The following is a 23,898-nucleotide window of genomic DNA, read 5'->3' as shown; positions in this document are numbered from 1 at the left end:
GTATCTGGATTGATTCGCTAGAATTTAATGATGGAATTAATGGATTACTGTCCATGCCTATCTGTCATTTTTAGTGATGTACCGACTATTGATTTGGCCGACTAGCCGACTAATCGGCGCTCGAATGGCCGATTAGTCGGCCAACTAGTCGGCTAGTCGGCCAGATCATTAATTTCGTATAAGTTCAGGTGAAAAACAATAGTTTTGCTCCTTTGGTTGCGCCATTCATCATATTAGCTTGGCTAAAAGGTGTTCTCTACAGGTTCAAAGACCTATCACAAGAATCCTCGTTCAATTTCTGTCTTTAGTTATTTTATTTTACGATCCTGAGCAGACCGTCAGTACAGCTTGTAGGAGGTATTTCCAAGGCTCTATTTCCCGTACGTAGTCGCCAGTTAAGAACCTACACCCTGTGGTCGGCGTCTTTACGAGCAACGTGCCCTGTCTAAGTCTCTAAATTTTGCAATAACATTAATAGTTCCTCATCATGGCTCCACCATTAAAAAAAAAACAAAAACTGAATAATAATTATAAACATTAACTATCGAACTTGCACATGAAATTACACGAGAATCAGTTGAGATCGACCTGTAGAGGAAAACACCAGCCCACCAACATATGATAACGATCAAACGGTCAATTATTTATATGAACAAAAGTTTTCGTATGCATCCAGAATACGTATTTTAGTAAAATAAACATAAAACATATGGTATTCTTTCACTAATAAAGTGCCGACTAATCGGCCATTTTTGCCGACTAGTCGCCGACTAATCGCCGACTACAAATGTGGCCGGATAGTCGGCTTTCCCGACTAGTCGGCGACTAGTCGGTACATCCCTAGACATTTTATATTTTTAATAAGTAAAATGTTATATCACAAACGAACTATAAAAGTGTCAAATACAGTGGCGTAGTTAGGCGTGGGCGAAGTGGGCCGTCGCCCACGGCCTCACGCCCTAAGAGGGGCCTCACGCGAGGCCCTTTCGGGCACAGTGAAAGAAAAGGGCCTCGCAGATGCGATTTCGCCCACGGCGGCTAAATTAGTTCACGCTACGCCACTGGTCAAATATCTTGGCTCATTCTTGGCTGTAATAAGAAAAGTTGTATGTAAGTATATATAAGTTACTAAATAAGCAAAGTTTTGGTATATTTACTCCATCGTAATAAATATGATTGGCAAAGTCACTAAGCATTAAAAGTTCAAAACAACTTCGGCATTGCCATAAATAGGTAAATTCCGAAAATACGGACAGGACATAGCAAACTCTTGATACTTACCTTTTAATCTCGTCCTCATCGACATGTCATTTCAACTACCTATTAATCTAGAGCATGAGAACTAAATCTGCTACTATACTTAGAACCGTCTCGGCTTTTAGAAAACTTTACAGAGTATAGGTTCAAAAGTTAAATATATGTAATATGCTAATATGATTAAAAAGATGGAATACCGCTCCAGAGCTCCGCTATTAGAGTAGGTGTAAGGTCAGCAAAATCACTGTCTACTCGTTGATTGGAACAGTGATTACGACCCTGGCCCACCGTAACACCCCGCAGCCTGCTTGTGTCCCACGAAACTCGGTCACCGGTGGTTCGAACCTACGAGTAGATAATGCCTATTTTTATATTTTGTTTTTCAACCGACAATGAAAATTATTGTTGTTTATTTTTCGATGTACTTATTGCCTTCAGTTATGTTTTATTTTAAAGTGAGTCCCATATACTACCCCAAAAACTATGAAAATGCGTACCTATTCTGAGAATTACTCTAAAGTTCATTCTTACTAGTACTGCCCTTACTAAGTTTAAATGAATGCATGGCGAATGGCAATGCAGCTCGGCGATATTTTTCATGTAGCCTAAGCAAATTAGAAAAAACTGTGGAAATAATTCGTGTAGTTTTGAAAATTGGTACAGGTATACCTTGTGGTGTCCAGATAAACATACTAAAAGTCCTCGAGGGTAGGGGGTGTGCTGAGAGTGTAGGGGTTGAAGGTACCTTTTTCCATATTTTTGCATATCTCCAATATCTGTACAAATAGCATTATAATTACTTCGGACAAAAGTTTTAACATAAAATTTACTACAAATTTGGTTATTTTTATTTTTACTCTACAATCAATACTTTAGGAGCTACAGGCTGTTAAAGTAAAATAAGAGATAAAAAATAGACGATTTAAGAAAACGTCGTTTTTTTTGTAATTGTTCATCATAAATAAAAATTTTAGTTTAGAGTATGCAAGCTAAGCGACCTGCTGATAAAATATAAAAAAAACAGGCCATGAGCATGTCGGGCCATGCTCAGTGTAGGGTTCCGTAGTTACCCGTCCGTCAAAATAAACTATTTGCAAAAACTCAAAAACAGCTATACCGATTAGCTTCCGTATATTTTTCCTTGAAAGTCTTTTACTAAGCTATGTTTTCACGATTTTTTTCAAATTTTTTGGACCCATGGTTCAAAAGTTAGGGGATCTAAAGGGTAAAACACAACTTTTTTCCTTTCAGGTCGATTATTTCCGAAAATATTAAGTTGATAAAAAAATGATTCTTGAAGACCCTTATTCGTTTTAAAAGACCTATCCAACGATACCCCACACTATAGGGTGGAAGCGAAAAAAAAACTTCATCCCCACTTTAATGTAGGGCAGCCACCATAAAAAAATATTTTTACTAGTTTTTATGATTAAATTTGACACAAATATATAAATCAGTTACGCTGACAAAGTCGTAAAATATAAACTAGAAAAAATATTTATTTAGGGTAGCTCCCCTACATTAAAGTGGGGATGATTTTTTTTTTCGCGTCAACCCTATAGTGTGGGGTGTCGTTGAATAGGTCTTTTAAAATGAATAAGGGTCTTTAAGGACTATTTTTTGATCAACTTAATATTTTCGGAAATAATCGATCTGAAAGAAATAATGTTGTGTTTTTCACTTTAGTTCCCCTAACATTTGAACCATGGGTCCAAAAAATATGAAAAAAATCGTGAAAGTAAAGCTTAGTAATGACTTTCAAGAAAAAATATAGCGAACCTAATCGGTCTAGCAGTTTTTGAGTTTTTGCAAATAGTCTATTTTGACGGACGGGTAACTACGGAACCCTACACTGAGCATGGCCCGACATGCTCTTGGCCGGTTTTTTTTATATTTTATCAGCAGGTTGCTTAGCTTGCTTATTCTAAACTAATTTTTTTATTTATGATGAACAATTACGAAAAAACAACGTTTTCTTAAACCGTCTATTTTTATCACTTATTTAACTTTAATAGCCTGTAGCTCCTAAAGTATTGATCGCAGAGTAAAAATAAACTAACCAAATTTGTAGGAAATTTAATGTTAAAACTTTTGTCCGAAGTAATTATAATGCTATTCGTACAGATATTCGAGATATGAGCAAAAATATGAAAAAAGGTACCTTCAACCCCCCTACACCCTCAGCACACCCCCTACCCTCGAGGACTTTTAGTATGTTTATCTGGGCACCACAAGGTATACCTGTACCAATTTTCAAAACTACACGAATTATTTCCGTAGATTGCCCAAATTCGGCTTAATTTGACGTGGCTAATGCGCATGCTCGCATTTCATTCGGTACGTTTGGTAAATCGGCAACGTGACGTAGATACAATGCATTCCAATGACATACATAATAATATGCAACCTATTTTGATAGGGGCACCAATTTGCAAGCTATGTGTAATCTTTGAGGGTGCGGCCACACATATCGGGATTCTGCGAATATTCGTGATGGCGTCTCTCGCTTTCCAAGAGAAATTTCAAGGGAAAAGACGCCACGAATATTCGCCGAATCCCGATATGTGTGGCCGCAACAATCGTATTCACAATAACATACTTACGTTTAGCAGGTCTCTGTGTTATTTGTTATTTAATTTGAAATTATTCGTGCTCTGTGCACGCCGCACATCACCACCATATAAAAGCGGCGCTGTGGTAGGGATGGAGCAGTTTCATATTAACTTGGATTTGAATATAGAAACAACAGCTTTACTAGCCAATGGCTAATGCATTTTCAACATCTACATAGTCTTTAACAGCATTTTTAATTTTCCCAGGAGGTACTCAGCGAACTGACGAGAGGCGCGGGCGGCACGCCGGAGGGAGCGCTCAACGCCATGCTGCAGTTCATCTTCCAGCAGAGCACGGCGGACACGCGCTGGCTGCGCCGGCGCATGGCCACCGAGCTCGCCGAGCTGCTCGCCAAGACCTCGTCGGGGAAGATCTTTGAGTCGCTCACGGTGAGTGTGGGAGGTGCTCAGGACATTTAGACGTCCATCAACAACATGCTACTTTTTGTGACGTTTAGCGAAGGACTTCCTTGGGTTAGGCTACATTTTATTAGTTTTAAATATTATTTTACACAGGCACCTTTTACTCTACTAAATACATTAAAATTAAAAGAAGCGTAATAGTGGGTAATAATAGGTTTGATTTATGTAGACATACATGTGTTATATGTTCACATGTACTTCGAGTCGATGTTGATGACTAGGTGTAGGTAATTTGTAACCATGACAGTTTATTTTAAGTCATAATAAGTTAATCCTTAATTTGCGGACATGCTTCCTCGCTGTATTACAATTTAAGTGGCAAAGTTTAACCCTACCATAATACACATTCTTCATTCTTTATTCAGCCAAACACTAAGTATAAGTAAATGTAAAATGTTCCCATTTTGATTGTTTTGAGAGTAAGTACTAGTAAACTACGTCCCCCTAGTGGAGACAAGTAAGGTGGAATACAAATCTCTTGTGTAAACACAACGTACGTTTACCGAGTGTGGGCGGGACGCGGCTTGACGTGTCGTTACCCTCGTCGTTAACTATATTTGTTCAACTCTGTGCTGACTAATCGATTCTTATTGAATGTTTTATTCGTATAAGTAACGAGGGGATAGGGAGACGTGGGTCAAACTCAAAACCATGTTATGGTATTTCCTGTGGACATACCCAAAAGTTACTTAAACTCCTTTTGTTTCTATAAGTCATCATCATCATCATCATCTCAGCCATAAGACGTCCACTGCTGAACATAGGCCTCCCCCTTGGACCTCCATTCGTACCGGTTGGAAGCGGCCCGCATCCAGCGTCCTCCGGCGACCTTAACAAGGTCGTCTGTCCATCTTGTGGGTGGACGTCCTACGCTGCGCTTGCTAGTCCGTGGTCTCCACTCGAGTACTTTTCGACCCCATCGGCCATCTTCTCTGCGTGCAATGTGGCCCGCCCATTGCCACTTCAGCTTGCTAATCCGGTGGGCTATGTCGGTGACTTTAGTTCGTCTACGGATCTCCTCATTTCTGATTCGATCACGCAGAGAAACTCCGAGCATAGCCCTCTCCATAGCTCGTTGAGCGACTTTGAGTTTTGAGATGAGGCCGATAGTGAAAGACCACGTTTCGGAGCCGAAAGTCATCACTGGTAACACACATTGATTAAAGACTTTCGTCTTGAGGCACTGAGGTATGTCGGACGAAAAGACATTACGTAGTTTCCCGAACGCTGCCCAACCGAGTTGGATTCGGCGGTTGACCTCTGTCTCCAAGTTGGACCTACCTAATTGGACTACTTGTCCTAGGTAGATGTACGAGTCAACAACTTCGAGTACCGAGTTCCCAACAGAGACTGGGATGGGCACAACATTGGCATTTGACATAAGTTTCGTCTTGTCCATGTTCATTTTCAAGCCCACCCGTTGTGAAACTCGGTTGAGGTCATCGAACATCATGCTGAGTTCCTCCATCGACTAAATAAATAAATAAATCATTACCTCTATTGGACACAGTTATAAGATATCAAGGTGTAGGTCGTGTAAACAAGGGGAAGTTGTTCATATATCTTTGCTTTCCTGGAATAATGTAGAACAAAAAAAAAGTGGCTCACCAAGACAGAGGTATCATGTCATCTAGCGTAGGTATCTGGCGTAAAACCCCCCGAATACATAAATAATTAACCAAGTTTCGTATCGTACTTATTTAGCGATAGACAAAACTTCGCGGTCGGCGCCATCAGCGCTAGTGTGAAAATAGTCATTGGAATAGTTTTCTTCTTGGCTTTCGGATCTGGTCCCGTAGACAACATGCCAATCGCTCACGCTCCGTAGCGAACGAAACGCAACTGTCCCTGTCACACTAATAAGGAAGAGTGATTGAGAGACACAAAGCGATTCGATGGGGAAGCGATTGTCACCTTGGCTAGTCCGCCTGCATTTAGCCAGTCATCTGGCGGACGTACTTACAGCCTCTATGCATCATAGGCGGAGTTAAAGCAAGCGAAAAACCTTCAACGCTGAGAATGCGAATTACCGAGACTGGTTTTGCAGCACGGTTTTTGTTTTGACTACTCACCTCTTTAAGTTCTATAAGTAATGTTAACGATTTGCCCGTAGCTCCGCTCCTTAGAAGTGGGCACCGAGTTCCCAAGCATCACGGCGTTGCGCGTGCTGAACGGGTCTCTTGAGGAGGATGGCGCACGTCTGCGCTCTCTCGACCTGGCCTGCAACCTGGCCTACGACGGCAACTTCAGGATTGACGTCGATGCTGTGATGCTGCTCGGGAAGATCGCCAACATCTCCATCACAGGTAGTTGGAGACTTTAAGTGAATTCACTTGACGCTGACGTTTTAGCAGTGCCTCTGCCATACGGCACAGACATAAGATCTGCACCTCAGTTGCGAGCAGCGAGTTACTATGCATGGAATAATACGACCCGATCTAATCTCTAGTTCCCACTCATAGCGACATAGGTACTGCTCACCGCTGATGCGGGTTATTCCCACTAGTTACCACCAAGTTCTTACCAGTGGTAACTACTGGGATTTTTTTTCGGTTTTTTCCCACCTTTTACCACTGGTAACTACTGGGAAAAAAAAATCCCAGTAGTTACCACTGGTAAAAGGTGGTTTTCTTTTTCCCAGTAGTAATATAGAGTGCTTTAATAAATACTTAAAAGTCGATTAGTGTTTCAGTAAACTGCCCTAAAAGTGATCAAAAATAAACAGTTTAACCGGTACAAGTGAAAAAACTAAATAATATAATCATTCATTTAGATTATTTTTCATAATAATATAATCAACCATTTAGATAAATATAATCATCCATTTAGATTATCAAGTGATTTTATTAGGTAAGTAATTAAACAGTTTATGCTTTAGTATTTTTGATAATTTTCAAGGCATTTTACTGAAATGAAACAAAGTTGTTCAGTATGACCTACAGTCCTACATATTCATTCCGTAATTATTGCAGGTGACTATAAAAAACAACCTGTATTTATACTGTTTTTATTAGTATTGAACTGTAACAAAATTTTGGTGGTAACTACTGGGGAACAAAATCCCACCTTTTACCAGTGGTAACTACTGGGAAAAAATATTCCCAGTAGTTACCAGTGGTAAAATGTGGGAAAAAATTCCCAGTAGTTACCACTGGTAAGAACTTGGTGGTAACTAGTGGGAATAACACGCTGATGCTAGTCACCGCCGCGTGATATCGTAGCCGGGCCGGTAGGGCGGTACTTTTGTTTTTTAGCAATATAGCGCGATCCGCTTTGCTCTGCTGCTCTGCCTCAGCGTCAAGCGAATCCATACTGAGCGTTTTTACGGCCACTACATTTTAAAATTTATAATCCAAATTGCCAATTTCCTTACAGTTGAGAGCCTAAGCGGAACCATTCGAGTAATGTTTCGCCGCAACCCGTACACCCACTGGGCGCTGGCGTTCGAGTCGCCACCCAAGCTTGAGCTCCGCGTCCGAGGCCGTTTCCAGGGGAGACAGCTCAAACCCAGACTGGCATCGCTGGTCGCTGCACATATCAGGCGGGCAGTGGCCCAGAGGCATACGTTGCCTAATTATAAGATACGGTATGTTATTTTCTCCTCATCTACAACGTTTGGTGACCCGAATACCCTGAACCCTGAACTTGTCAGAAATCTGTCTCTTTGTATTCAAAAATGACATTTAAGTGCCTGAAAACGGCTTTTAATACGTGCCAATATCCCGAAACCTTGTGGGTTTTGAATGACGAACGAACGAGCGAACGACCGACGACTTCATACGAACTAGAAATTTATTGATTTCACAATATTTTTTGTCCGTTAGTTACAAACCATTCTTCCCGAAGTCTGAGCCAGGCGGGGCGGAGGGCGAGGAAGGGCCGACGCCGCACGGCCGGCTGACCGTCCGGCTGGTTGAGGTCACCAGGCTGCAGTGGAGTGGAGGTGCGGGCACTGTCCGTGCCGCTTTAGCCGTCGACTCGCACGGTTGGGTAAGTCATCGCTATTTACATATAAGTTACGGGAAGTTCTTACTACTACTACTACCACTACTACTTTACTATTGCTATATATTAGCAATAGGCACACCCGATTCATTCATCTTAAATTCGTTTATCTCAAAAAATAATACACTATTGCTTCCTCACGAATCTTTCGATTAAGCTGTAAATTTCGATAATTAAACTTCGTATGCCTCTACAGGTATCCCTCCGGCGCGGAGTGCTGACGCTGGACGTGCTGCTACCGGCCATGACGGGCGCACTCGGCCTCGTGTGCTGCCAGGGCGTGGGCGCCGTGCTTGTGGACACCGTAGTGCCCATGTCACCCGCGTACCGGGCTGACCTGCGGCGGGACGACGTTGTACTAGCTGTCGACAATAAACCAGTCTGCAATGTGGCACAGGTTAGCGACGCTGTAGTCATGCTGGAAGTACTATCAGCGATGATCGTCGTGGTCGTGGCCGTGCTTGTGTGCCCATAACACCCGGATGCCGCACCAACCTCGACCTCGACGGCTTGATATTTATATAATTAGTGCTAAAATCTACTACTTTAAGCGCCACTTGCACTATCCCACTAACCTGGGGTTAACCGGTTAAACCGTTATCCCAATGTCAAATTGTACTGGTAACCAGGTTTAACCGGTTAATCCCGGGTTACTGAATGGTAGCCCTAAGCATCTTAGCGAATAACCCTGTTTGAATAAAAGTAGAACTTTTTACATAACAATAAAGCATAGGTACCTCAGTAGTACCTTACTTCATTTTTGCTGCGTGCACTTTGTGACCAAAACCGAAGCCATCTCATATGCCTAGTAGATTAATTAGACAGAATATCTAATCTAGGTGACATAACGTTGCCATTTGTTCGAGGTAGGCGTTGAAGTAGGTGAACATATATGTACGCTCTGTATTCCACTATTCAAGGGTATCTTGAACTAATACTTAATTATTAAATTAGCACTTACCTACAGGTATTTTAACATAGACCTTACTTAAATAATTAATTACTTTTTTGATCAATAACAGCTCGTACTCAGTTTGTCTTGGAAGTATTTTTCCGTGAACTACATGCTTAATTTGGATTATGAAAGTATGGTTTAAACTTTGAAGTGCGTTAGGTACGTAGGAGCTAGTATAACCAGTCTTTCATACACAAACATACACAAAGCTGGAAAAGCACGCTTCTTAACGTTAAAAATGCAATTTTTCTACCATGTTATGTTTTACTTAGCAACCCATCATTATGACAATTAAGTATTTTGCTTAGGTGGGCAAGCTCCTACGGCTGATCGAGCGGCGAGCGGTGACGATCCGGCTCCGGCGCGGCGGCACCACGCCGGCGGTGCGGCGCGAGGACTCGGCGGACGGGCGCCGCGCGCGCACCAACTTCAGCTTCCGGCGCGTCTCCGAGGTCATGGAGGGCGTGCGCCTGCAGGGCATGCGCGCGGCCGCCTCCAAGACCAGCTTGCACTCGGTACTAACTAAATAAAAGATACAGCACAGCGCGTAGGTTATTGGAGTAATCAACTACGAAATCTTCTGTGAACCGCCGCAACCATACAATAAGGAGTAACTCATAGCGACATGGCGAGTTGGAATATATGAGTGCACTTACGACTGTTCCATTAGTCCATAACGACTGTTAAAACATTAGCTTACAGGCAGGTTTGTGACCCATTCTCAAAAATATAAGATTTTATTTTTACAAAATTATTTTTGCCAAGTAGGTACATAATAAAGCAAAGTTAATAAAAAAATTATGAAGTATTTTTGTCATCAGGAAGATACAACAAAAGCGCCGGAAGCTGCTGAGACGGAGGCTAAAAAGGAGCCCGTGCGTCAACTGTCAAAGTCCGACACCCCCTCGCCTTCCAACTTCGGCCTGCGCAAGCGACGGTGCTCCGTGGAGAACAAGTCTTCCGACAGCTCGGCCGGCTCCACCCCTCCCGCCTCCGGCGCCAGCACCCCCCTCAAGCAGTCCACCAAGCCCAAACACGAGATACCCATCATACGAACCGACTCCTCCGAGTGCAGGCCGGAGAAAACCGAGGGCGAAGAAGAAGACCAGATCTTCGAAACTGGAGGCCCCCGCCTCACGGAACACGTCGAGATATGCCAAATGTTCTGGACTAAGAGCGTGCCTCTCAAACCTATCATACCGTTCGACGAAGAGACGGAGTTCAAGTTAAACGAGAACCACAAGTATCTCAATATAAACGTTTGGGCGACCATGGCGGGAGAAAAGGACGAGGTTCTGCTGGGTTATTTGAATATTCCTTTAGCAGCGCTATTGTCAGAGTGTCAGGACTCTACTGTTCCGCATCATATGAAGCGGTACCAGTTTCTTCCGCCTGACGTCGATATAAAGTTTAGGTAAGAGTACGCTCATATTAAACAACACTATAAAGATTCATACTGGTGGTTGAGTTACACAACGGAGGCCGCAATAATATCTGACACGATCTTATTTGTAGAGCCATAAGAGCGTGTCACATATTTTTGCGGCCGCCAAAGACTAACATATTAGGTATTGCAGGTGACTGTAAAAACGCAAAAGAAAAATATCTAGTTATCTACTTGATAAATGCGACGACGTTTGTTTTTTTTTAAACTAGACCTTCAAAACCGATCAAAAATGTAGAGTGATTGTTCAAATTAATAATACGTGAAGATGTTTGCCTTGTTTGCAGATATACTTAAACCCCTTTCAGAGTAGCGCGAATACTTCCGCGTAGGTAAGGTCAGCCAAGAAAGTGGTCTACCACTTTTCAACTCTATCAATCAGATGATAGAGTCGAAAAGTGGTAGACCACTTTCTTGGCTGACCGTACCATAAATAACATGATCTCGTTTCGTTACCTGGCTAAGTGACATATGCGACATTTAAAACCGTAATTTACCATAAGCATTATTTAAATCAGGCTGTATACCTAATACTCAGTTAACACAATTGTATCCACCAGCAAAAGCCACAAGTTGTCATCTCACGCCGGCTTCGAGCCGTGCCTGTGCTTCGGCGACGCGCTGGTCTGGTGGGAGTGGGAAGGCGCGGGCAGCATGCGCCACGCACCGCGCGCGCCGCCTCGCGACGTGCCGCGACCGCCCAGGCCTGTGCGTGCGGCGCACGACTTTGTGCGCACGCACTTCCATCGCTCGACGCAGTGCGATTTCTGCAATAAAAAGGTGTGAGACAAACGTTAGGTATAACAACCGTCAGAAAAAAAACACGACTTGTTCGGAAATGTCTAAATCTTGAGTAGAAAGTAGGGCTTAGTTGTACACCTAAACTAAACCACAATTTGTACTAGATTGTACACCACTTTTACTTTCCACTTACTGTTTGGTTGATTCAACCAATCTCAGCGCATCAAGTTCATTAGGTTATTTATGGTAGTGCTTTTTATCTTTTTAAAATAAGAAAGGCGATTTATAGGTCCATAAACTCATCGTGTAAGGTGTTTTTAAGAGTTAATGAAAATCGTCTATACTTACCTAGCTATATTTATTAATTAAAAAAATACAAATAGGCGATGTAACGATGATGGTTGATTTTTTGTAATTTGTTGAGTCTATACTATGATGAGATTAGTTGATGACTTTGATGAGTAAAAATTGTGTTAATAAAATAACCGAAATATAAAAGTGAGCCTCTTCAAAAATATATACTGTACTAGTTATACAATTACCTACTTAGGGTAGAATTATTTATAGAATCATTATTGATAACTACCTAAGCCTTTGCCCTACCAAAGGGCACTCCAAAGTTGTACGAGTATTATGTATATCCTACCCCGTAACATCTTACAAAAGTTTAACCTTCGCCTACACTCAAGGCTCAAACAAGCTTTAAGTGTTAAATTTTCACGGTACTCAAATTTTAATAATATAATCAAAAATTGAGAGCAAAAAAATCGCAGGTACTGGTCCTTAGAAGTCGAACCAGATGATGAATTTTCACCTTTTGCAGATATGGCTCAAAGACGCAATGCAATGCCGCAACTGCGGTCTGTGCTGCCACAAGAAGTGTGTCACCAAGTGCCAGGAGTCTTCGCCGTGCGTTCCGAAGCAAGGGCATGGTGAGTTCACAGATGTAGTATGACAATTAAAGATTATCGAAGTTTGCTAAAGGGAGTGCGAGAGAGGCAGACTACAAATAAAAAAGGTGATCACTTATAAGCTTCATAGCGGCCGCTAGCGGCCCTTTGAATGTAACAAAACGTGAGATTAGCTAACATGTTCTTTATACTTATATATATATGCCGGATTGTGGATCCACGCTAGTAGGTAGCTATTGAACTCTGAACGGGTGCGCGTTTCAGCGTACGAGAGGTAAAGTCAATGAACCACAATTATTATTAATACTGGAAAAATCGTCCCAAAAACAGGAAACATAACTAATCTCAAGAATGAGATGAGTCGCTCAAATTTACCGTCGATCACTGTCAACGCTCTTCCGACGAATTTACCAAAAATCGCGATGACACAATTTCTTTGTTATTCACTTGGCAAAAATACATGTTCCACAAGCGAGGCGACAAAAATGCATTTCGAACAATAATTTTCCAAAACTGACAGAAAAACTTTTGGTTTACTTGAAAGTCGATCTTAATCTAAAGTGATTAAGACTATTTCTTCCATGATGCTTCTGGGTATAATGTGAGTATGTGAAGGTTATGCGTAGATTTCCTGAAAATACGATTTATCATGCTCCCGCCTGGCGTGTGTAACCTCTGAATGAGGTCATGAATAAGCTCGGTTCCTGATAGGTTTAACCACGTTACAAAGTTATCTATTTCAAACAGACTTGTGTAGTCTATTTTGGTACTTTATTATCCCAGACCTTTATAATAAACAGAAACAATCTCTCAACTATACGATCTCTTACGATCTCTCAACTATATATGTAGTACAAAAACTGTGTTGGAGTATTATTGGTTCTAATTTCTTTTTTAGGGTAAATTCAACGGTATGTTTGGGATAAGTGCGAATCTGGGATCGCTGCGGATTGTTGAAAAATAGTTCGCACTTATCCCTTACAATTACATTCAAATAAAAACTTTCGTAACGTTGCCACGAGCAGCAGTGTGCATCTTCTTTCAAGATTCAGTGTCTGCCTAGCTGCCTACTGGAACAATGACACCTGTCTGTAGTACCATTTTATGGGCGACGATGAAATTATAACACTTTCATCAATGTCGTTAACTGCAGCAGAAATATCATTTTATTTTCACCTAAGTACGGTAATTTACGAGCATAAAATATTTTATGTTTAAATGAACGGCCGTAGGTACACAAATGCGGAGTGCGGACACTCACCCCACCCTCTAAAGTATATGTACTTTCTTGTTACCTAGGTATAATAAACTTTACCAAAAGATACAGCAGATATTTTAAAGCAACAAGGTGCTTGGTACATGTTTAGTTCCGAGTATGACCTAAAGAATTTCATCGGAATATCTTGTTTGAAATCGGGCCACCCGCCAAATATACCTAACGATGTAAACGGTAAAACGGACGAAGAACTTCGGATTTTTTTCTAGATTACTTATTAAAATTTATATAAGCATTTGTGTTATACAATATATTTTAACAAACTTTTAGGTGATATTGTTGATGTATTAGGGTTTTAGGTGATGAATTAGGGTAACGAAGGTATATAAAATATAGTCGTTACCCTTATTCATATCGGGTGGTTACTTTTACTATATACTTACTAAATGCCAGAATGCAATTTTTGATAAAAACAATATTTTTACGCAGCGATTACACCTTTCAGAAATACCTAAAGATTATCTTTTATCAAACTTCGTAGCATATCATATTTTTTAAATCTTTTATGCAACATTAAACGAATAGTTTTCACTCGGTAGCAAGGTTTGTTTAACTCTCTCACCTAAAAACACTCGCAATGCTCAAGATTCCACTTTTCTGAGCACTCGCTACGCTCGTGGTTTAATTTTGGTTAAATTTTGCTTGTTTGCCTATTTAATACAGTAACTTTGTCGAATATTGTAACCTGGCTCTTTTGCGTCAAATCCGGTACTTCTGCAGACTTATTTATGATGTTGGCCCAATGAATAATACAATTTTGTGACTTCGGGCGCCGAATGCAACTTTGACAAATATCGAGAAACCCGCAAAAATTTCGGTTTAGGCTTAGGGCTTTAGGGTAGGCACGGTACGATCTCAAGCTACCTGGCCAAATCAGCTTTGTTTGACCGTAGGAACAATCGTGATAAGCTACATCGCCTGAGACAAAAGTATATACTCACTTACCCTACGAATACAATTTCAAAAAAATATATATTTTGAAAGGTTTTATTTCGGAAACTACTAAATGTACAGAGACAATTCTAGTCTCGTATTGTAGCAAATTTAGTCCACTTTAAAAACGTCCTGAGAAGGCACTATCAAAAACTAGTCCTTTAGGGTTATAATCGCCCAAATTTAAAAGAAAACCGAAATTTTCGCGGGTTTTTCTATATTTGACAAAGTTGCGTTCGGCGCTCGAAGTCACAAACTTGTATTATTCATTGGGCCAACATCATAAACACGTCTGCAAAAAATCAGAACTACCGGATTTAACGCAAACGCGAAATGTATAAAATTACTGTATTAATTAGCACAAGCGGTTCAACAACAACTGTGCCTGTAAAACAAATAACTATGTACCGTACCTACATAATTCGCTATTATTAAAATAAATAGTTTATTTCCTGCTCGTAGAAAATTCACTATTTCCTGCTAACTAAAACCACACACTCGAAACGTATTGCGTTGTTGGAGATTTATTACATTTTGAGTACAACGCAATCTATTCTCAAGTGCATAATAATAAAGAACGCATTACATTTTATAATGACGGCGAACGCTCCTACGAAATATGGACACGTGAAAGGCGCAGATTAGTACAGCGCGGTCGGTGGAAATAATACCTACTGCCGCAACAGCGCAAGTTCACTGCTGCGTGAAGTCGTAATATCCCTAGGTGTATAATATTTAAAACTTTCGCGTTTTGAACACATATTAACTCACATTTATAGACGGGTCTAACGCGAAATTTATTCAATTACCTTTATTTACCGACGTTTCGACACAGGTTTCACTGGTCGTGGTCGCGCGGCTAACTGATGACTGAATAAGAATAAGTGTAAGATAAGAGTTAGGTATTTGTTTTACAAGGGGGCAAAGTTGTTGTTTAACCGCTCGTGCTATTGATAGCAAGCGAATGATTCTAAAATTGAATCACGGGCGTAATAAGTGGTTCGAAAAGTGGAATCTTGAGTGATGCGAGGGTTTCAAGACACGAGGGTTAAATAAATTTTGACACCGAGTGAAACACAAAAAATTTCACCACACCAACGCGAGGAAAATACTAACTGTAAAATATCAAACAAAATCATACCAAAACAAATCCAAATGAACGTTATTATTATTAATTATTTATTAATCAAAATCATCTATTAAAAGCCAATTCAACCAGCCAACATAAAGAAACAACTCAAAATTGGCATCGGATTACTTTGCCACGCATGATTGTGGGTATACAATGCAACTTTCTCATCAGTTTTTGAGCAAACAAAAGAGCCTTTATGAGCTGGTGTGGTGAAAAAAGATTTTGTGGGTAGTGAAACAACTAGCTATATTATACACGTATCGTGTGTAATGTTAATGTGTAGGTAAATCACATAGGTGCTTGCGTTTAATCTCCGAAATGTCACCGCTGACTCTTTCAACGCTGTCACCAGATATTGCGTGAAAATTGCGAATGTGATTCGACGCGCGGAAGCTAGTCATACGTTCCAGTTTACAATTTTTACGAGGTGATAATACTTTTGCTAGCTAATGTGATTTACGATCCACTATAACTATATGTGTTGGGAGAATTTCCTGAAATCCATATTTATTTTAGGAGAATTGTCTATTTATTTAGGGCATACAGGTTTTGCAAGTTCTGATAGACAGATTACCAAAACTATATTGACACTGCCTCATTTTGTCTAGATTCATTGACAGGCGGAACGATGGCGCCGCCGGAGCTCGTCATGACGGAACCGGATTCCAACGTGGACCTGGACTCTGATGACGAACCGGAGAGAAAAGACTCGCTCGACGTTCATGAAGAAGGTCAGTAGCCACAAGTAGTAGAACGCTGAGGGCACATCTTCCATGCAGTTGTTCCAAAAACCTGCTAGCTGAGGAATATAGGCATAACACCAAATTTTTGGACGGTCCCATTCCAAAACAAGAGTGCCAATTAAATAGGAGCCGTATTCAAACATGCGACTTAAACGAGTTACATGATCACTTCGTCGTGCACTCGGCATACAATTAATTGTAAATGCAACGTGTAGTTCCAACCTACCGCAAGCTTTGAAAATGGAAATTCGTGTATCATCAATTCTGTCACTCTACAAATTTTCTAGGTGCGTGGAAGCTTAGTTACTGTAACAAAGAGCCTGATAAACAACCCTCCCATTCGACAGCCTTTTGGTTTTATGGAAGAGGTGCCCTTAAAGTGAGCATATGGTAGGTTTGACTCTCATTCACAATAAGAATGCGATTTATTTTTAATTTGTTTTGTGCACAGACGAATTATTCGAATGCTGACGAACGGGACACATATTATAACAGATCCGGACTCTTCCAACACTTACGAACACACATACAGGTTTCTATACATATTATGTGTCCGACGTGTTTGTGAGCGGCGTCCTATTCCGAAACCCCTTTGTTCGTGCCGTTTGATTTGTCGTGTGACTGCTACCTAACACCTTTTAGTACACGAGTACCCTACCTTATCTATTGTGGAGTGTCCTTACAATACCAGTGTTATAATATCGCTGTTAAAATAAAATACAATGGTTACTTCATGTATTGGTATTCACATTTAGTGCGATATGTTTGTGGTGTATAGAGCATTTGTCTTTAGGGAATTGGCAGAATGTCACACCCTCATACCACACGTTTGCTTCGCGCCTCGCATTCAATGACTGACGAAAGTGTTACAACTCAAATCTGTGTCCCTCTTGCTCAAATATGCAATTGATAGAGGGCCAGATAACAAATGTTTTGATTTATGATTTTCGGGTTTGGCTATGGTATATATCGCGCTAATTGTAACTTCCAAAACCTACGTGAGTTAACAGCTGCATTTTCATTTCATATCAGTATGACTCACGATTTTTGATATATTCAGTGTTCCATTTGTTTTTTCAGTACCTGTTATACTAATTCCACTCCCAGTGACCATATTATAATGATATACAACTTTATTCTTGTGTGTATTGACTTGAGAAATCCTTGCATTTTACCGTCCCAAATTAACGCTCTGGTTAACATTGTTTCCAAGGATTGCAATTCTTATTTATGTGCATACAGTCATTTCATAAACTATACACATCTCTGACTATTTAATAATTAGCCTACATTTCTCTTACTCACTTATTGAAAATCTACTAATTAACTGTTATATAACATGCGAAACTCATATTTTGATTTGTATCAAGTTATGCAAGTCATTAAGTTCAAACGTTCATTGATTTCAATTGAAATGTTTATTTTCACCACACCAGCTCGGAAAGGCTTACTCTGCACTTCAAAAACGAATAGCAAAGTTGCACTTTGCTATCAGTAATTCACATGTGAGGCAAAGTAATCAAATGTAAATTTTGAGTTGTTTCCTTATGTTTGCTGGTAGAATTAACTTTTAAATGATGATTTTGGATGATAAATATTTAATAACATTCATTTGAATTTGATTTGGTTTGATTTTGTTTGATATTTTACATTTAATATTTGCTTCGGGTTGGTGTGGTGAAAATTTTTGTGTTTCACTCGGGGGCAAATTTTGTTTAACCCTCGTGCTTTGAAACCCTCGCAACGCTCAAGGTTCCATTTTTCGAACCACTCGCTACGCTCGTGGTTCAATTTTGGAATCTTTCGCTTGCTCGGGTATCAATATTAGCACGAGCAGTTAAACAACAACTTTGCCCCCTTGTAAAACAAATAACTATTGTTTACTTTTTGTTTATGTATTAAGATTGTAGGTATTACGTGGTGAAATATTTATGTATTTGTTTACTTTTTGTTTATGTGTCAAGATTGTAGGTATTACGTGGTGAAATACTTATTTGTTTACTTTTTGTTTATGTGTCAAGATTGTAGGTATTACGTGGTGAAATATTTATTTGTTTACTTTTTGTTTATGTGTCAAGATTGTAGGTATTACGTGGTGAAATATTTATTTGTTTACTTTTTGTTTATGTGTCAAGATTGTAGGTATTACGTGGTGAAATATTTATTTGTTTACTTTTTGTTTATGTGTCAAGATTGTAGGTATTACGTGGTGAAATATTTATTTGTTTACTTTTTCTTTATGTGTCAAGATTGTAGGCTTGATTCTATTTTAAACTACCTACATATGTATTAATCATTTAGGTTAATATTCAAATAGGTATATTCAACCAACAAATGGCTACAACTTATCGATGAAAGATCTAATGATACCTTGAAATCTGGCTTAAGAGGGATTCTCCATTGATTGAGAGGCCCGACTAGCTTAGCTCCACTGCAACTAATTAGCAACAGAGAGCCACGTAGACGTTAGGACCCTGTCACACTAAGTGATCTAGCTGGGGCCTATACCACGAAACTTTACAAGTGTACAATTCGACAATATTGTTAAATTGTAAACAAAAATATGTATCACAATAATTTTACACATGTCACATGTACAAGTCTACAATTTACAAATATTTTGCATTTGAGGACCCGTAACTCAAAACATAGAGGGTATGTCAAGATAGCATCATCATATATATAAAATTGAAAAACCAGAACGGGATAAAAAACGAGGGAAGAAGCGAGATGGCGCCTTACAAATTTCTAAAAAAGTTTTTGACACGTTTCTCGAATACGACGCATGTATGATAAGAAAAACCTGTTCAAATCTATTATCTACATATGGGAATAGAACTAGAGCATAAAAACTATCGCTTTCGATGCGTATTTAATTCACAATAAGGAAAAGAAATTTTCATAACAATCTTCATTTTACGACATCGGCCATTTCTCGGCAACTCTCGGTTGCTTTCGTTTGGCGGTGCTACAGATTCGACCAAATAATCCGTAAGTTAAAGTAAACTAAATTATGTTTGTCATGTTGGTATACAGGTATTTCTGAGTTTTTTTACACGAAGTAAAATAAAAAGTGCTGTCAACCTCAACCTTAGTCTATAGAGCCCATACGAGTGATTTATGTCATATATGACTTATCATGCTTATCAATCAAAGTAATTACTATATTATTATTATCAATTTGTATTTTGTTGTTTTAAATTTATTTTTGAGTTATATTATTCAGATTGACTTTCACGGCTTCGGCAAACATTGCCATTCGTCCGGGGAAAGGGGTAAGAATGCTGAGATGGGCCAAAAATACAAAGTTGATAGTAAGTTATGTAGGTAGATTAAAGTGCATGTTCAGATATTATTGAGCGACCTGATAAAAATAAGCAAATGTACAGTCAGCAGTCAGCCAAATATCGTAATATAATTTTGTTGCCATAGAAATAAGGATGTGGTCCGATATAGTGGCGAAATATTGAGAGACAAAAGCGGCTAAATTCAGTGGTGGCTCGGACACTTAGAGAGAATGGGAGAGGATCGTGCCGTAAAGAGAGCGCAGGTACTTGGGACAACAAAATGGGAGACGCCCGAGTGGACGTCCTAGGTACCGCTGAAACGACGTAGTTGCTCAAGACCTGCTCAACCTCGGCCATGGCGACTGGCGAGAGCTATCGCAAGACCGAGAGGACTAGACTACCTATGTTTGTATGAAAAGGCGATTTAAGGGCGGTGGTCGTCCATATTCGTCTTAATGCGAAAATTAATCTAATGAACGTTTTTGCAACTAGGCTTGAACAAGTAATAATTTTATCTTGAAACAAGTTTTAAATAAATACGTTTAGATGAAAAAATACAATCTTGCCTTTTATCAAATCACATAATTTTTTGACAAATTTGCGAATTGAGTTAACCAAATAACGGCTACAAATAAGAAATCCCTATCACAGTTTTAAACCATGGCAGGGTTGAATACATAATAATGTCGGTATTTAACTAAACATAAGACGAACTCTTTATTTCGGTGCCCTATTGATATTCCGAAAAAAAATACGCCGATTTTTGTTTCGCCGACAACGATTCGCAGACGGGTTGTTTGGCAGAGTAACGATTCGCCGAATCTCGTTACGCATAATAGTCGTTTGCGAGAGTAGTCAATAAGCAGAACATTGATACGCATATTTACTATTCGTAGAATAATCATTTAGTAACTGTCATAATTACCCGAGAAACCATTGGTCGAAACACAATAGATCGAATGTTCATTTGGCATTAATATTGAATGTTCGTTTTTTTATTTAGCATTAGAAAAAAGGTAAACAATCTAGACGTGTCTTTTACTCTTTTTAAAAATAAGTCATGGCAAACATGTAACATTCACGAATCTAATACGATCATTTATATTCTTCTGCTTTCATAAGTAATACTTAGTTACTGATTTTTAAAAAGCGTTTTTCAATTAAAAGACATGTCAACGTCGCTTACCTTCTCTCTAATGCTAAAAATAATTATAAAATAAGGTGAGATTTCAATTATTGATGAAGTGCACCTGATGATGATGATTGTTCATGATAATGATGATGATTTTTTTAAAGTAGTATGTTTAGCGATTACTCCAGCACCCATGGTCCGATTTGAGTTATTCTTTTTTTGTTTGAAAAAAGTTTACCTGCGAGGTATTCCCATAATAATTTTGGTTCTGATCTGATGTTGTAATCCATGAGGAATTGACGGAACCCCTAAATTTTTAAAGGCATTATTATGATTTCGGTATTTTCTAAAGTAACTCAAGCATTTCCTCCTGAAATCCACCAATTTCATGAAGTGCAACTGTAGCCTTACCACGAGTTTGACACTACATATTCGCTAACTTCTTCGTAACTTTATATACATATACTTAACGCATTTACTTAAAAAATGATAATATTTTATTTCATTCTTTTGTTTCGAAAATAACGACTTATATGTAAAATGTGAAACGTTTTTCGACTAAACATTGCTTAAACGAAACGATTACTCTGCCAAATGGAAATCGTCCAATAATAGTTCTGCGAATTTACACAGAAGCAAACTGAACGGTATGTGAACCAAGAGTCTACGTAACGTTAGTTGACCAGTACGGTTACCATCAGTTTGTCAGTGACATAAACGCCGTCGAGAACGTAATTTACTTTCTATACATCTCGCTCGCACTCGCATATTAGTGCAAACGGGACGTATAGAAAGTAAATTACGTTCTCGACGGCGTTTATGTCACTGACAAACTGATGGTAACCGTACAGAAGTTACATTGACAAATAAATGACTCTGCGAAACGATGTTCGGCGAATCGTTGTCGGCGAATCGATGATCTGCTAAAAGTTTATCGGAGAATCATTAGGTACCCCTTTATTTCATTTACGCGAGCGGAGCTGCGGGCCCGTCTAGTACCTACATAACCGTGACCAATGTAAAATTGTATTTATTACAATTTAGTTTTTTGACAGATATGTAATAATATAGTGACATACGTAGAATTGTATTTATTACAATTTGACAAATATGTAAGTATTAATATTCCTCACTTGGTTTATGTTGAGGGTATTTCAATTAAGTATATCGTTAAATAAATACCTTATGAGCATAAATATCTTTTTGCATTGTTATTAAAATTGGTTGAAAATGTAAATGCAAGACAAACATACAATTTTAAATTTAAATTTGGAACGCAAGGAAATATTTATCGGGAAGTTTAGTAGTAAATTGACTCACGATGATAAAATAAAGAATTGGAAAGAAATAGCAAGACAATTGAAAAGTTTAGATATATTGGATAAGGATTGGAAGTATTATTTATTACTTGGTCGACTCGGCCAGTCAAATTGACACCGATTGATGTATCTATTGTTGATCATTCGATTAGTTTAGTACCTTTTGCTCATCATCTTTTGCCACATAAGTATACAAGTTATTGAGCCTTACTCTCGATATTGTAAAATAATAATACACGACTCGAACTTAAGACTATGGAAAGCTCTTTATAACAATTCTGACCGAGATAGGGTAAGACCTCCAGTGAATGAACACTTAAGCAATTATCCAAGTTTGAAAAATCATTTCTCAGCATTCATTAATAATTGGAATAATTAACTGCAATTTAATCAATCCTCATTTAATAAATAAGAAAGTAATTTCTGCGATTTTTTATTCCTTTCATAGTTTTTGAGTTATAGCAGTATTTATCAAAAAGTACCCAAAAACCTAATAAATGAACATAAAAACTAGTGAATGAACACCGCAAAACCCAGTGAATGAACATTATTTACATCATTTTAATCAGCATAAAAAAAACATTTTAACACAAAAACCGTTTTAGCTCTATTTAAGTAGGTAGGTACCTATAGCGAAAGCGTTCATATCTTTTTATCCGTCCATATTGATTTCAATTTAATAAAATGATGGTTATTCACCAATAACACAGAAACCTGTTACATATTAATAAGAAAAAGACAATCAATTTTTAAAACAAGAAATTACGTGCATATTTTGATGAAAATAGGTCAGGCTTAGCAAATAATGCTTAAAATAATAAACTTTTCATTGCGTTGTTCGTAGTTACATTGTTCATACATAGAATTAGTAGAAATCTAATAAATGAACAAGCCAAATTTTGTATTGTTCATAGATAGGCATGAAAAATCTAGTAAATGGACTATAGAAATTTGGTTTGTTCCAATACTGGCTGAATGAATCAGAATCGTTTTCTATGCAGAATCACAAAAAACAAGCTCAATATCATTTCGTTTACATATAAATTTAGAAAAAAATGTAAATCTAGACTACACCAGTAAATGAACACACCGTTCATTTACTGGTTTCAGAACATTTGATAAGCCAGTAATGGAACTATAAAAAAATAAAGACTTAAAAGCATAGGTAATACGCAGACAAAGTGTACATTTATAGAAGGTTTAACTCTTAATCTAACCAAATAACTCAACTTTGTACAGGTAAACATTAAATAATCACTTCATATGTTGCTCCAAACGTACAATGTTCTTACCTGGTATCTAATTTTTCCCTACAAAACTTCAAAACCAGAAACCTGTAAACTTCAAATGGCAGTCACATTCAAACTGATCGAAAATAAATTTATCACGGGTTGCAATTGCATAGAAAATAGAGTTGTTAATAAGAAAAAAAATACGAAAAGTGGTGGAAATTGCTGTATTTCTTATTTTAGACAAAAAAACGTGATTTTGTTCATTCACTGGGGGGTGATCATTCACTGGAGGGTTTACCCTAGTTTATTTAATCTGGCTTAGAGTGCATGCAGTTGACGCAGAACTAACAATGCCTTTGCGGGTTTCATTATGTCCATGTGCCGTAACAAAGCTATGTGAACAGACTGTACAGTCAACTTTGAATTAAAGCAGAGGGAATTGTCAGCAGATAAGTACTTACTCTACTCAGGAACACAAATTAAATCCTCAAATGTT

At 38.7% G+C, this 23,898-nt stretch overlaps 1 protein-coding gene across 3 annotated transcripts in view; it reads left to right on the top strand.

Moving 5' to 3' along the window:
* Window positions 1-23,898, top strand: part of LOC134804273 (PDZ domain-containing protein 8) — a 96,184-nt gene that overhangs the window by 67,943 nt on the left and 4,343 nt on the right. For 2 of the 3 annotated variants that reach the window (XM_063777262.1, XM_063777261.1), the window contains exons 3-12: window positions 4,077-4,259; window positions 6,406-6,598; window positions 7,668-7,878; window positions 8,117-8,282; window positions 8,494-8,694; window positions 9,561-9,767; window positions 10,074-10,666; window positions 11,257-11,476; window positions 12,261-12,369; window positions 16,298-16,420. In XM_063777262.1, the coding sequence (XP_063633332.1) occupies window positions 4,077-4,259; window positions 6,406-6,598; window positions 7,668-7,878; window positions 8,117-8,282; window positions 8,494-8,694; window positions 9,561-9,767; window positions 10,074-10,666; window positions 11,257-11,476; window positions 12,261-12,369; window positions 16,298-16,420 (2,206 nt within the window). Of the gene's footprint in view, window positions 1-4,076; window positions 4,260-6,405; window positions 6,599-7,667; window positions 7,879-8,116; window positions 8,283-8,493; window positions 8,695-9,560; window positions 9,768-10,073; window positions 10,667-11,256; window positions 11,477-12,260; window positions 12,370-16,297; window positions 16,421-16,883; window positions 16,960-23,898 lie in introns of those variants that run through there. The other variant, XM_063777263.1, reaches the window with a different exon arrangement.

This window comes from Cydia splendana, chromosome Z (genome assembly GCF_910591565.1).
Source record: "Cydia splendana chromosome Z, ilCydSple1.2, whole genome shotgun sequence".
Classification (NCBI taxonomy): domain Eukaryota; kingdom Metazoa; phylum Arthropoda; class Insecta; order Lepidoptera; family Tortricidae; genus Cydia; species Cydia splendana.
The sequence above is the reverse complement of the archived record's forward strand: the minus strand, read 5'-3'. Positions and strand labels throughout refer to the sequence as shown.